We start from the raw sequence: 11,684 nt of genomic DNA, 5'->3' as shown, positions 1-11,684 counted from the left end.
TCACCTTGCATAGTCACTGTGTCCCAAACTGCTGTCATCCACAGACCATTTAAAGCTATTTTCATTTTGTAGGTCATTCAGTCCAATCCAAAAATCATATGAAATTTTACCTGTTGAAAGAAATATTCTGTGAATACAAACGTACATGCAATGTATTAAATTTGCAGATTTTACTTTCTGCTGATATATCTGGAAATGGAATTATTGACCAAATCACCTGACTAAATTTTACAGAAATGGAATTCAGTGACCAGTAATAAATTAGGAATTTAGGCTTTCTGTTTCGGGTTCCACTAAGTTTTACAGTAGCCACTACTAGGAGAGCTACTGGTTAAACTAAGATATACTCAACTTTACTACTACTACTACTACTACTACTACTACTACTACTACTACTAAATGACAGGACCGGACAGAAATTGGGAAAAAAATGAAGAAGGATTTTGTTAGACATTGAAACGCTAGGAAATTCACCAAAGCAAGAAGTGTTCATGAAAATTCTGCGGCGGAAAGCAATAGTAAGTTACTGCTATGAGGTAGGTTTTTTAAATAAAGATCGACACTAGTAAAAAAGGGGAAAGGAAGAAACTGAATAAGGGTGTGAATTATTGAGTAACTAGGAAATTCATTCGTTCTTCCGCTATGGGAGCATTCCTTTAGTAATGCTGATACGATTTACATATTACATTTCTTACTTTCGTACGTATTGTCACTCCCAAGATTAATAGCTTATAAACAGATAAAACTAAATACCTTCATAAAATGCAGTAAAGTAGACATAATTTTTATTCAAGAATATCATGTAAAGAATATAGCTACTCGTCATTATCTGAATAAATATTCAGTATTAATCTGAATCAATCCATTAGTGTTTAGGAAGGTACTACAAGCATCACTACTGGAAAGACTGGATGCAACCGCCTCAAATATACACTTATATCTTACTTCCAATTTCAGAGAGGTAATATGATTATACCAAAGAAACTATCTTAAATTGATTTGCATATATTGTAATACCATCCTGGTTACAGTTTTCAGAATGAATATTTTTTTTTGGGGGGGGGACAAGAAGATCTTCTCCCCATCCCACTAAATATCTCTAGATAAGATGTACGCTGGAGACAGTATGAACGGTATTACATATACAAAGGTAGCACAGCACTAGTACCGTTAGAGACCATTCCTGTTTCTGTAATGATCAGAACTAACAAGGCATTTGATAATGAAGTTCATATTGGAAAGAATATTGTTCAGTTTTAGAAGGCAGTAGTTAGAAAAGACTTCTAAGTTTTCAGAAACAAATGAAAAGCAGTGAAAAAGGGAATTTACCATCTATTCTATTTGGCGGGGAGTAGAGGTTAAACAGTTGTACATGATAGCAGGTAAAGAAATAGCCCAGCTACGATAATTTAAATGTTCTGGTTTAGGCGGACTTCCAGTAAAATTATGATGATTAAAGATAGATAGATAGATAAATAGAGAGAGAAAGAGAGAGAGTACTCTTTGTACTTGCCGGCAATAAAATCATTCTCCTCCTGACTTGTTATCTTGATCAAATCAGCGCCAAGCCCGTTGCAGTGTGTTTGGGAATCTTGCCAGCTCTTTAGACAGCCGAAGTGATAGCAGGAATCATTAAAGAAGTAGTAGTTTCCTGGGCAAGCTTAAGTGAGGAACAAAGCATTATTCATTAGTAAACATCAGTATCTACTTGATCACCAGCTCCCAAACTAAAAGTGCTTGGAGGTCTTTTAAGATTTCATTTGAGCTTATTTCATACGTGCAGAACTAGCAGCGTCGGACTACAAGAAACTTGACAACACTTGCAGCCTTATCTCAAATTTAGAAGTCATGCCCTGTTTACTTAAATGAAATAAGAATATTTTCATGGCATAAATAGTTACTGATAAGATTTATAGCAGTGAGGAATTCGATGTAAAATTAATAAAACTTACACTTTGAAAAGATTACCAAAGCAACAGGGTTTACATTACATATAGAGCAGGTAATAAGTTGACGGTTGGGGGATTTGTCAAGATTAAAAAGATAACGTAAACGGATATGGTAAAAAATTACTTTTTACACCAGGTGTTGTAGTTGTAGTAGTTGGAGTTGTTGTAGTTTTAGTTGGAGTTGTGGTAGATGCACGTGTAGTTGGAGTCGTGGTAGTTGTAGTTGTAGTAGTTGGAGTTGTAGATGCAGTTGAAGTCGTGGTAGTTGTAGTTGGAGTTGTAGTAGGTGTACTAGTAGTGGTGGTAGCTGTACTTGTAATAGTTGGAGTCGTGGTAGTTGTAGTTGGAGTTGTAGTAGATGTACTAGTAGCTGTGGTAGATGTACTTGTAGTAGTTATGGTCGTGGTAGTTGTTGTTGGAATTGTGGTAGATGTACTTGTAGTAGCTGGAGTTGTGGTAGATGTACTTGTAGTAACTGCAGTTGTAGTAGTTGTAGTTGTATCTGTGGTTGTTGCAGTCGGAGCTGTAAAGAAAGAATTTCTTTTGTTTTTGTCCTAGTCTCTCAAACCAGCATTCAGAACTAATATATAATATATATATATATATATATATATATATATATATATATATATATATATATATATATATATATATATATATATATATATATATATATATTGATACCTCTCTTGATAGCTCAGTGGGTAGCGTCTGCTGGAGTCGCTGAATAGGTTTCGTGTCAAGGGTTCGTGTCCCGACGATACCAATTCATTTATCACTTATATAAATTCCCCTTCGGCGACAATTCTCCATCGGAGATATTCCCGCGGTAGTGTGAATTTGATATTAAGCGACATTTGTAGCTTCATGATTGTATATAAATCACGGTGCGATAAAATGTTCATATATATATATATATATATATATATATATATATATATATATATATATATATATATATATATATATATATATATATATATATATATATATATATATATATATATTACTGAGGATGCTACAAGCAATTTGAAGAGTGTAACTGCTATCTTAAGCTAACGTGTATCCATATATTTTGCTTAGTTATAACTTGATATGTAATGATATTATTTGTCTTTTACTGATTGTTTTTCGCTTTTATGACATGGTGGCTTTCTCCTCCTTGAAAAATTTCATCAGTTTTTTTATGCTTCTGATTAATAATGATGACACTGATATTAATTATAATGCAGTGGACAAAAACATATTATTATAGCAATGCAAAAATTCCAACAGTCAGGAGGATATAATATATATATATATATATATATATATATATATATATATATATATATATATATATATATATATATATATTTATTTATTACACCCAAAACTTAGTACCTGTTTTATCTCGACCTACTGCCATTGATACCTTATGGAAAGCTCCACTTAGGAGTTCATACATGAGAATGGTCGCCTGACCAATAATTCCTTAGTGTTACTCAGCAGTCTCCTTGATATCAGATAGCGTTCTAGTTAACCTAAGGGCAATTCTGAATTTTATATCGTATCTCTTTGGTAATGGACTAAATATATTGCTGTGTGTGTGTTACAATAAAAGTGTCATAAAAAATATTCAAGACTTGACACTGAAGTTCTCATCGAAGTCATGACTTTTCGATTGTTTTGTAAATAAAGGAAATGAATCATAATTAAATGCGAAAGTTTTCCAGCTGCAGTAGAACAGCTTTGCAGCTGCTGTGGCGTTACTCGGGGTGGCAGATGTTGACTCTGGATCTTCCATTTCCGTGACACTGATTAACATAAGCGTCTCTTGACACTCAGCAAAGTTACTGTTGTCCAGGGCAACCATTAGTAGCTTAAACATGCTTCTCTGTCTGTTATACCGTGCGTGACTTATGTTCATTTCGAAATCGGTGAATTGCTGGTCCAAGTCCTTTTAGATTAACAGTGATTTTGACTGAGACTTACCGGCTTTCCAGCATACGATATGTACCGCAGTTTACACTTTTTATGTCTGCGCGTATATCGGCGTCCCTGTTATTATTATTATTATTATTATTATTATTATTATTATTATTATTATTATTATTATTATTATTATGTAAAGAACAGTCAAGGGCTGAAAATGCCCTTGGCTGTTGGAATTTTTGCATTGCTATAATATGTTTTTGTCCACTGCATTATAATTGATATAAGTGTCATCATTATTAATCAGAAGCATAAAAAAACTGATGAAAATTTTCGAGGAGAAAGCCACCATGTCATAAAAGCGAAAAACAATCAGTAAAAGACAAATAATATCGTTACATATCAAATAAGCAAATATATGGATGCATGTTAGCTTAAGATAGCAGTTACACTCTTCAAATTGCATGTAGCATCCTCAGTAACAGCTAAGGAGAAAAAGATTCATAGTATTACAATAAGGAAAGAAAAGTCCTTTGGGGCACCAGGCAGTAGGTCATGGCGGCACCTCAACTGAACATGGATGCTGTGTAGACTGATCCTGGAGGCTCTAAGCTTAAGACGACGGGGAATATCAGAGGTCAATAAGGAACTCTGTTGTACATTAAGAAAGACAAGTTTGTGGAACAATGTCTATTAATTCACAAACAGTTTCGAGGCATCACGTCTCCTCTTCTGTGAAATTAGGTTTACAAATCTATCCAGAGGAGTGGTAGTTAATGATGTTAAAACTTTTAGGGGCTACCATAATATTTCCGATAGAAAATGTGAATATAATCTCACCATTATAGATCCAAGTATTGGCATCAGATCTGTGTACAAGATTTCCAACGAGAACTTCAACGTAGCTGAAGGCACAAGTTAGCTGAGCTGTGGGATGAAAAGGGTAGACGTTTAAGATCAGAATATTACTGTATTAAAAACACTCATTGTCACTCTTCAGGAAATGTTGTTCGTATACTTTTTATCATTGCTCTTGGTTAACAAGCACGTGCCCTTGCCCTGGAAGGGAGTTGGGAGTTGTATACTTACGTTTTATGTTTTTCTTAGTACACTTCAAATGATGAGTTAAAGTTTTATTTTTTATTGGATTTCATTGTTCTGTACTTTTCTTGCAAATGGATTTTAACGATTGTAAAATGGGAAGGGAATTAGTGATGGTCTAAATTTCTCTTCAAAATGTGAATATCACTTGGAAGATTTTTGAAATATTCTCCAATACATTACTGATGCGAGATGATCTTTTAAATCATGTTTTGTGCTGTGTTCTTAATGTTTTCAGAGACTAACATTAAAGTTCTTCTTGCCTACTTCTAGCAGGTATGCTTTTAAAAGTATTAAATCCCCTGAAAATCATGCTGAAAATGTTGGTACCCAGTTACTTAACTCAACAAATTTCATCAATCTGAAAACAAAACAAGTAAAAAATGCGCCGAAGTTTCTTCGGCGCAATTGAGTTTTCTGTACAGCATATAATGCTGTATGAAACTTTCAGCCACGACCCATGAAACGCTTAGATGCGGCCCATCAAACTCAGCCACGGTCCGGTGGTGGCCTGTGTTGTTGGTACCTTTTGCGGTGCCAGAAGTACGATTATGGCTAACTTTAACCTTAAATAAAATAAAACTACTGATGGTTAGAGGGCTGCAACTTGGTATGTTTGATGATTGGAGGGTGGATGGTCAACATACCGATTTGCAGCCCTCTAGCCTCAGTAGTTTTTAAGATCTGAGGGCGGACAGAAAAATTGCGGACGGCCAGACAAAGCCATCTCATTAGTTTTCTTTTACTAAGAAGACCTTTTATAATACGCTCCATGACCCAATTATTTTCATAAGATATTGATTTAGCCCTAATAAAATGTGCATTGTGGGATTTCATTTTAAATGAAGGTATCCTTTCCTTTGATGTAATAATTTTAAAGAATGTCCAATCTCCCTAAGAACTTTGGAGCTTAAAAACATTTAAAATAATAAACAGTAAAAAAGGGTTCTCTTGACAATACTAATGTATGCGTATATCAAATCTCGTGCAAGTCATAAAAGTTTTATAAGAAATGTACAAGAGAACAGCAATTTTCGTTCATGTAAAGAGTAACAATCATGCTATCATTTGGACAAGTGCTAAAAAGCTGGTTTATTCTACTGATATCTTTCAAAGAGATGTAATTGGATCCAGTTTTAAAAAGAAACTCCCTGCAAGAATATAGATATCAGCCTTAGGAATGAATAAACTGGATCCATTTTCTTCAGAAGAAACAAGCAAAATGTTTATATTTTAGGGAAGGTAATTTGTCGTGGCTTTATATATTAGCCAAGGTATGAAAGTACCTGTATGAAAAAGCAAGAATGATAATCGAGTACCAACTTTGGTTACAAATGATTTGATGGCACTTCCTCTTTTCTATCAGTGTGGATCTTTTTTAAGCGTCTTTAAACTCGTATGTATATATAAATAAATAAATAAATAAATATATATATATATATATATATATATATATATATATATATATATATATATATATATATATATATATATATATATATATATATATATATATATATATATATATATATATATATATATATATATATGACATTTTTATCACACCGTGATTTATATACGATCATGAAGTAAATATTTGTATGGAATTAACGAAGGGAATTTATAAGTGATAAATGGACGGGCACTGCCGAGTCTGATCCCACGACACAGACGCGCATCCAGCGAATGTCTGTGTCGTGGGATCGAGACTCGGCAGTGCCCGTCCATTTATCACTTATAAATTCCCCTTCGGTGATAATTTCATCGGGGATATTCCTGAGGTAGCGTGGATTTGATATTGCGATATTTGTAGCTTCATGATCGTATATAAATCACGGTGTGATAAAAAATGTCATAAAAAGAGCTGCGTGTTCCAAACGTACCAAAGAACTATCATGGTCGAGGTGGGTTAATGCCGAAGTTGGTACAATTTCCCCGCTCTCGGCAGGTAAATAAAGTACACCAGACTCGGCGTTAACTTATACCTCTCTTGATAGCTCAGTGGTTAGCGTCGACTGGATTCGCTAGATGCGCGTCTGTGTCGTGGGATCGAGACTCGGCAGTGCCCGTCCATTTATCACTTATAAATTCCTTCGGTGATAATTCATCGGGGATATTCCTGAGGTAGCGTGGATTTGATATTAAGCGATATTTGTAGCTTCATGATCATATATATATATATATATATATATATATATATATATATATATATATATATATATATATATATCCTGACTGGTTTCTGTATTTGTATCAAACATTTTCAGTGGCTTGATACAAGGTGGTAGAAATTTGCAATATATATGCTAGAGGGGCGGTACAAACGAACATACAGACCGTTGGAAATTAATAGTCACACCTGACAGGTTGGGCGAGGTGAAGCCGTACACTCCTCAGTGTCTGAGGTCAAGGACTCCATTTACAAATGTGCTTATCAATACCGGTGGCCTCCCGCCCTTTTCTCCATCTATGCCAACTACCTTTCTTGAGGTCTATTATCCCTTTTGAAATTAGTGGATCAAGTTTATACATGCCTTGACCTCGTAGGGGGCTAGTGCCGCCAGTGTACGTGTAGGCATTACTTGAGTTCTTTGCAGAGTCCATTCGGCCCCTAGCTGCATCCCCTTTCATTCCTTTTACTGTACTTCTGTTCATATTCTCTTTCTTCCATCTTACTTTCCACCCTCTCCTAACAATTGACTCATAGTGCAACTGCAAGGTTTTCCTTCTTTTACACCTTCCAGACCTTTTTACTGTCAATTTCTGTTTCATCGCTGAATGACCTCAGATGCTACAGCGCTATACATGCCTTGAATGATATTCATATCCTTACAAAAACTTTCTTTTATAAAAATAGACTCTTATGATGTTTTGTCCATTACATTTTTAGAATAAACTCTCTTTTTTCCACCTGCCCAATTGATTGTATGATTGTTTTCTCTAACTTGTACAAAAATTCCACTCTTGTGCGTATCTTATTTTTTTATTTCATTTATTTAATTATTTATTTATTTTATTTTTTATTTTTTTTTTTTTTTTTTTTTTTTTGCTGCTGTTCACGTCTCTTTTAGTGTTTTTCCAGTTTGACCAACATAAAAGTTGTCACAAGACTTACATGGGATTTGATAGACATCCTTTAGTATTGCCAGAGGATTTCTTTGTAAAGGGTTGTTTCATTTTTTATTCTTTTTAATGCTACATTAATTCGAAAATTATCAAGCATCTTTGAAATGATTATTATATCGTAGTGGAAGAATTTTTTTTAATTATTAGGTATCTTTGAAATTATTATTATACCGTAGTGCAAGAAATTTTTTGTTGAAAGTAATCAGGATATCTATGTGTTGGACAATACACTGAAGGCGGCGAAAAAGACTTTTCATGATAACATCCCAAAATTTGCAACGAAAAACCTGCTTGTACCAACATATAATCATAAGTTATAGGATATTCCCCATCTACTTAAGAATTATGGAGTTGATGTAGCGTTTTTAAGCTACAATACAATGAAACAGGCACTTAGAAATAAATCCTCTAACAATACTAAAGGACATGTATATCAAATCCCATGAAAGACTTTTGACAAATTTTGTACAAGTCAAACTGGAATATCAAGGGAAAAGGAAATAGAACAATATAAAAATGTGTAAGATATCCACTGCTGAACAGCGGAATTTTTATACATATTTGTGCAAACAATCACACAATCAATTAGGAAGGAGATAAAAAGATAGTTTATTCTAATAAAGTACTGGAAAGTAGCGCCATAGTCTAGTTTTAAAAAGGAAAGCTTTTGTAAGAGTATAAATATCAGTTTAGGCATGCATAAACTCACCCCAATAAATTCACATGAAATATGTAAATTTTATATTGTAAAAAACACTCATACCAGCATGAGTCTTGAAATGAAGAAACAAATCCACTTATGTATGGGTACAAATATGTTTAAAAATAAATCTGAACAGAGAGCTTTCAGGACTCTGTTCGACTGAAAATGGGAATCGAGCAGATTCCCGAAAACTCTCTGTTAAATTTATTTCAAATATAGATGTACCCTTACAAAACGGTGGATTTGTTTGTCCAACGTATATATTCTTAAGAAGGTAGTTAGCATGGATGGGGAATAAGGCAGGAAGCCACCCGCATGCATTAACAGATTTGTAAACGGAGTACTTGACCTCAGACACTAATGAGCGTACCCCTGAAGGCGGGTAGTACCGTCAGTGGTATTACTTGAGGTTCTTTGCAGCATGCCTTCGGCCCCTGGCTGCAACCCTTTTCGATGCTTTTACCGTACCTCTTTTCATATTCTCTTTCTTCCATCTTACTGTCCAGCCTCTCCTAACAACTGATTCATGGTGCAACTTCGAGGTTTTCCTCCTGTTACACCTTTCAAACCTTTCAGCGCTGAATGATCTCATAGGTCCCAGTGCTTGGCCTTTGGTCTAAATCCTATATCCAATTCAGCTAATGAGCTTACGGCTTCACGCCATCCCACCTGTCAGGTGTGAAAATTTGGTTTCTAGCAGCCTGCATGATCGTTATACTGTCTGTTGTATATATATTGTAAATTTCTACTATTGTCAGTCCTCTGAAAATGCTTTAGATATAATAAGTAATCAGTCATGATTTACACCCAGTGTTTAATTTTCCCTGTGGTACAGTTGGTTTATATTTATATATATATATATATATATATATATATATATATATATATATATATATATATATATATATATATACAGTATATATTCATCACGATCCATATTTTCGTGATTCAGTTATTATACATACATACATACATACATATATATATATATATATATATATATATATATATAAATACATATATATATATAATGTATATATATATATATAATAATATATATATAAATGTATATGTATATATATATATATATATATATATATATATAATGTAAATTTTCTACCATTATACAGGAGTTCCCTACAAGATGCCTTAAAAACTAAAGACGAAGCCAGTCTTATTTTATACACTGGGTATCGTTTATGAACTGTGGGACATCTGCATTTATGCACAACGTGTTTCTAGTGATTTCAAGTATATATATATATATATATATATATATATATATATATATATATATATATACATATATATTATTTATGTATGTGTGTACATATTATATATATATATGCATATGTACATATATATATATATATATATATATATATGTATATAAAAATATATATGTATATAAAAAATGTCTGTGCGTGCGTGCTTGGAAAACAAGAACAATCCCAACACATCATTACCTGTGTAATAGTAAACTGCAAAATGTTAGGAAATCAGTCAGGACAAGAAAATGGATGTTAAGGCAGGAAGAGGAATTCTTAACAAATAATGATTAAGGTGGAATCCACAACTCCCCCAAGCCACACCACATCCCACAACTGACTAAGGTCATAAAAGGGAGGTGATATTGTACGACAGCAGCTTTATTGACAAATATTGGAACTGCTCTGTTAACATGCTTTGTGCAACATAGCCACAAAGGAAAGACGTGGAAAATTAAGTGGGAATAGGTTTTCTCTTTGATTTACTTGATAAAATTACATAATTTTGAGTTACTATACCTCCATTACCCTGAACGGTCACGCCGCTGCAAGAATAGTTACGGATGCACATAACTCTGCAAACACCTGATGCGGACGGTCGAGGTTAAATGCAAGAAAACATTCATTAGAACAACTACATATTATGAAATCTTCGTAAAAGTGATGACGTTAATTGTAAACTTATTCACAATCATTTATATATATACATTATATATATTTTATACATATATATAAATATATATAAACTCGTGTGTGTATATATATATATACAGTATATATATATATGAATATATATATATATATATATATATATATATATATATATATATATATATATATATATATATATATATTCTAGAGAGAGAGAGAGAGAAATTAAAAATCTCTTGACTGCTGACCCCTAGGTGTTGCTTTGACCTTTGATTCCTGGTTGGGACCTTGACCATTCTCTAGACTTTGGCTTCTTGTGGGTGTTATGCTACCTAAATATGGAATCTAGATCTAAATTAGTTCAAATATTATGCCCAATATTAAATTACTGTTTGACCCTTGGCCGTAAAGTGTGACATGACCTTGACTTTTGCAATTTTTCATTAGTGTACTATGCATGTCAAATATGAAGTTTTATTAGGCAAAACTTATATCCCAGGTAAATTTCTTATCCTTTAACCTTGGTTTCATTGCAAGTCAAATATGAGTATTGCGCTTCATGTGGTTCAAAGGCTGAAACAAAGGTCAAATTCCTATCTGGGATTTGATATCAAAGCATGACCTCAGCTTTGACATAACCTTGTACTTCAGCTTCCTTTGTGGATTATGGATTCAAAGGATTGAATATTTATCTAATGAGTTTCAAAAGTTTCGACTTTCGTGAGATTCCTCAGACGTTTGACCTCTAAGTATTGCTATGACCTTGTCCTTAGGTTCACTCTGCACGTCAGTTTTATAAGTGGATAATTAATGCCAAATGTGAAATGCCTCTCTCATAACTTGAAGAGATATGAACAAAGCTGGATTCCTATTTGAACTTCGACTTCTAAGTAGAACCTTGACGCTGACATAACTCTGAACAGTGGCTTCATAAGTTGATTATGCATGCAAAAGATGAAATCTGTCTCGAAG

General features: G+C 33.5%; 1 protein-coding gene across 1 annotated transcript in view; it reads right to left on the bottom strand.

Annotated features, from left to right (window-relative positions):
* Positions 1–11,684, bottom strand: part of LOC136850686 (uncharacterized) — a 44,867-nt gene continuing 33,183 nt past the window's right edge. Inside the window, exons 5-7 of the mRNA XM_067124496.1 lie at positions 4,704–4,790; positions 2,074–2,472; positions 1–110 (exon numbers count right to left, since the gene is read on the bottom strand). Coding sequence (XP_066980597.1) covers positions 1–110; positions 2,074–2,472; positions 4,704–4,790 — 596 coding nt within the window. The remainder of the gene's footprint in view (positions 111–2,073; positions 2,473–4,703; positions 4,791–11,684) is intronic.

Source organism: Macrobrachium rosenbergii, chromosome 3, assembly GCF_040412425.1.
Source record: "Macrobrachium rosenbergii isolate ZJJX-2024 chromosome 3, ASM4041242v1, whole genome shotgun sequence".
In the NCBI taxonomy this organism is placed as follows: Eukaryota; Metazoa; Arthropoda; class Malacostraca; order Decapoda; family Palaemonidae; genus Macrobrachium; species Macrobrachium rosenbergii.
This window is presented reverse-complemented; position numbering and strand designations above follow the sequence as displayed.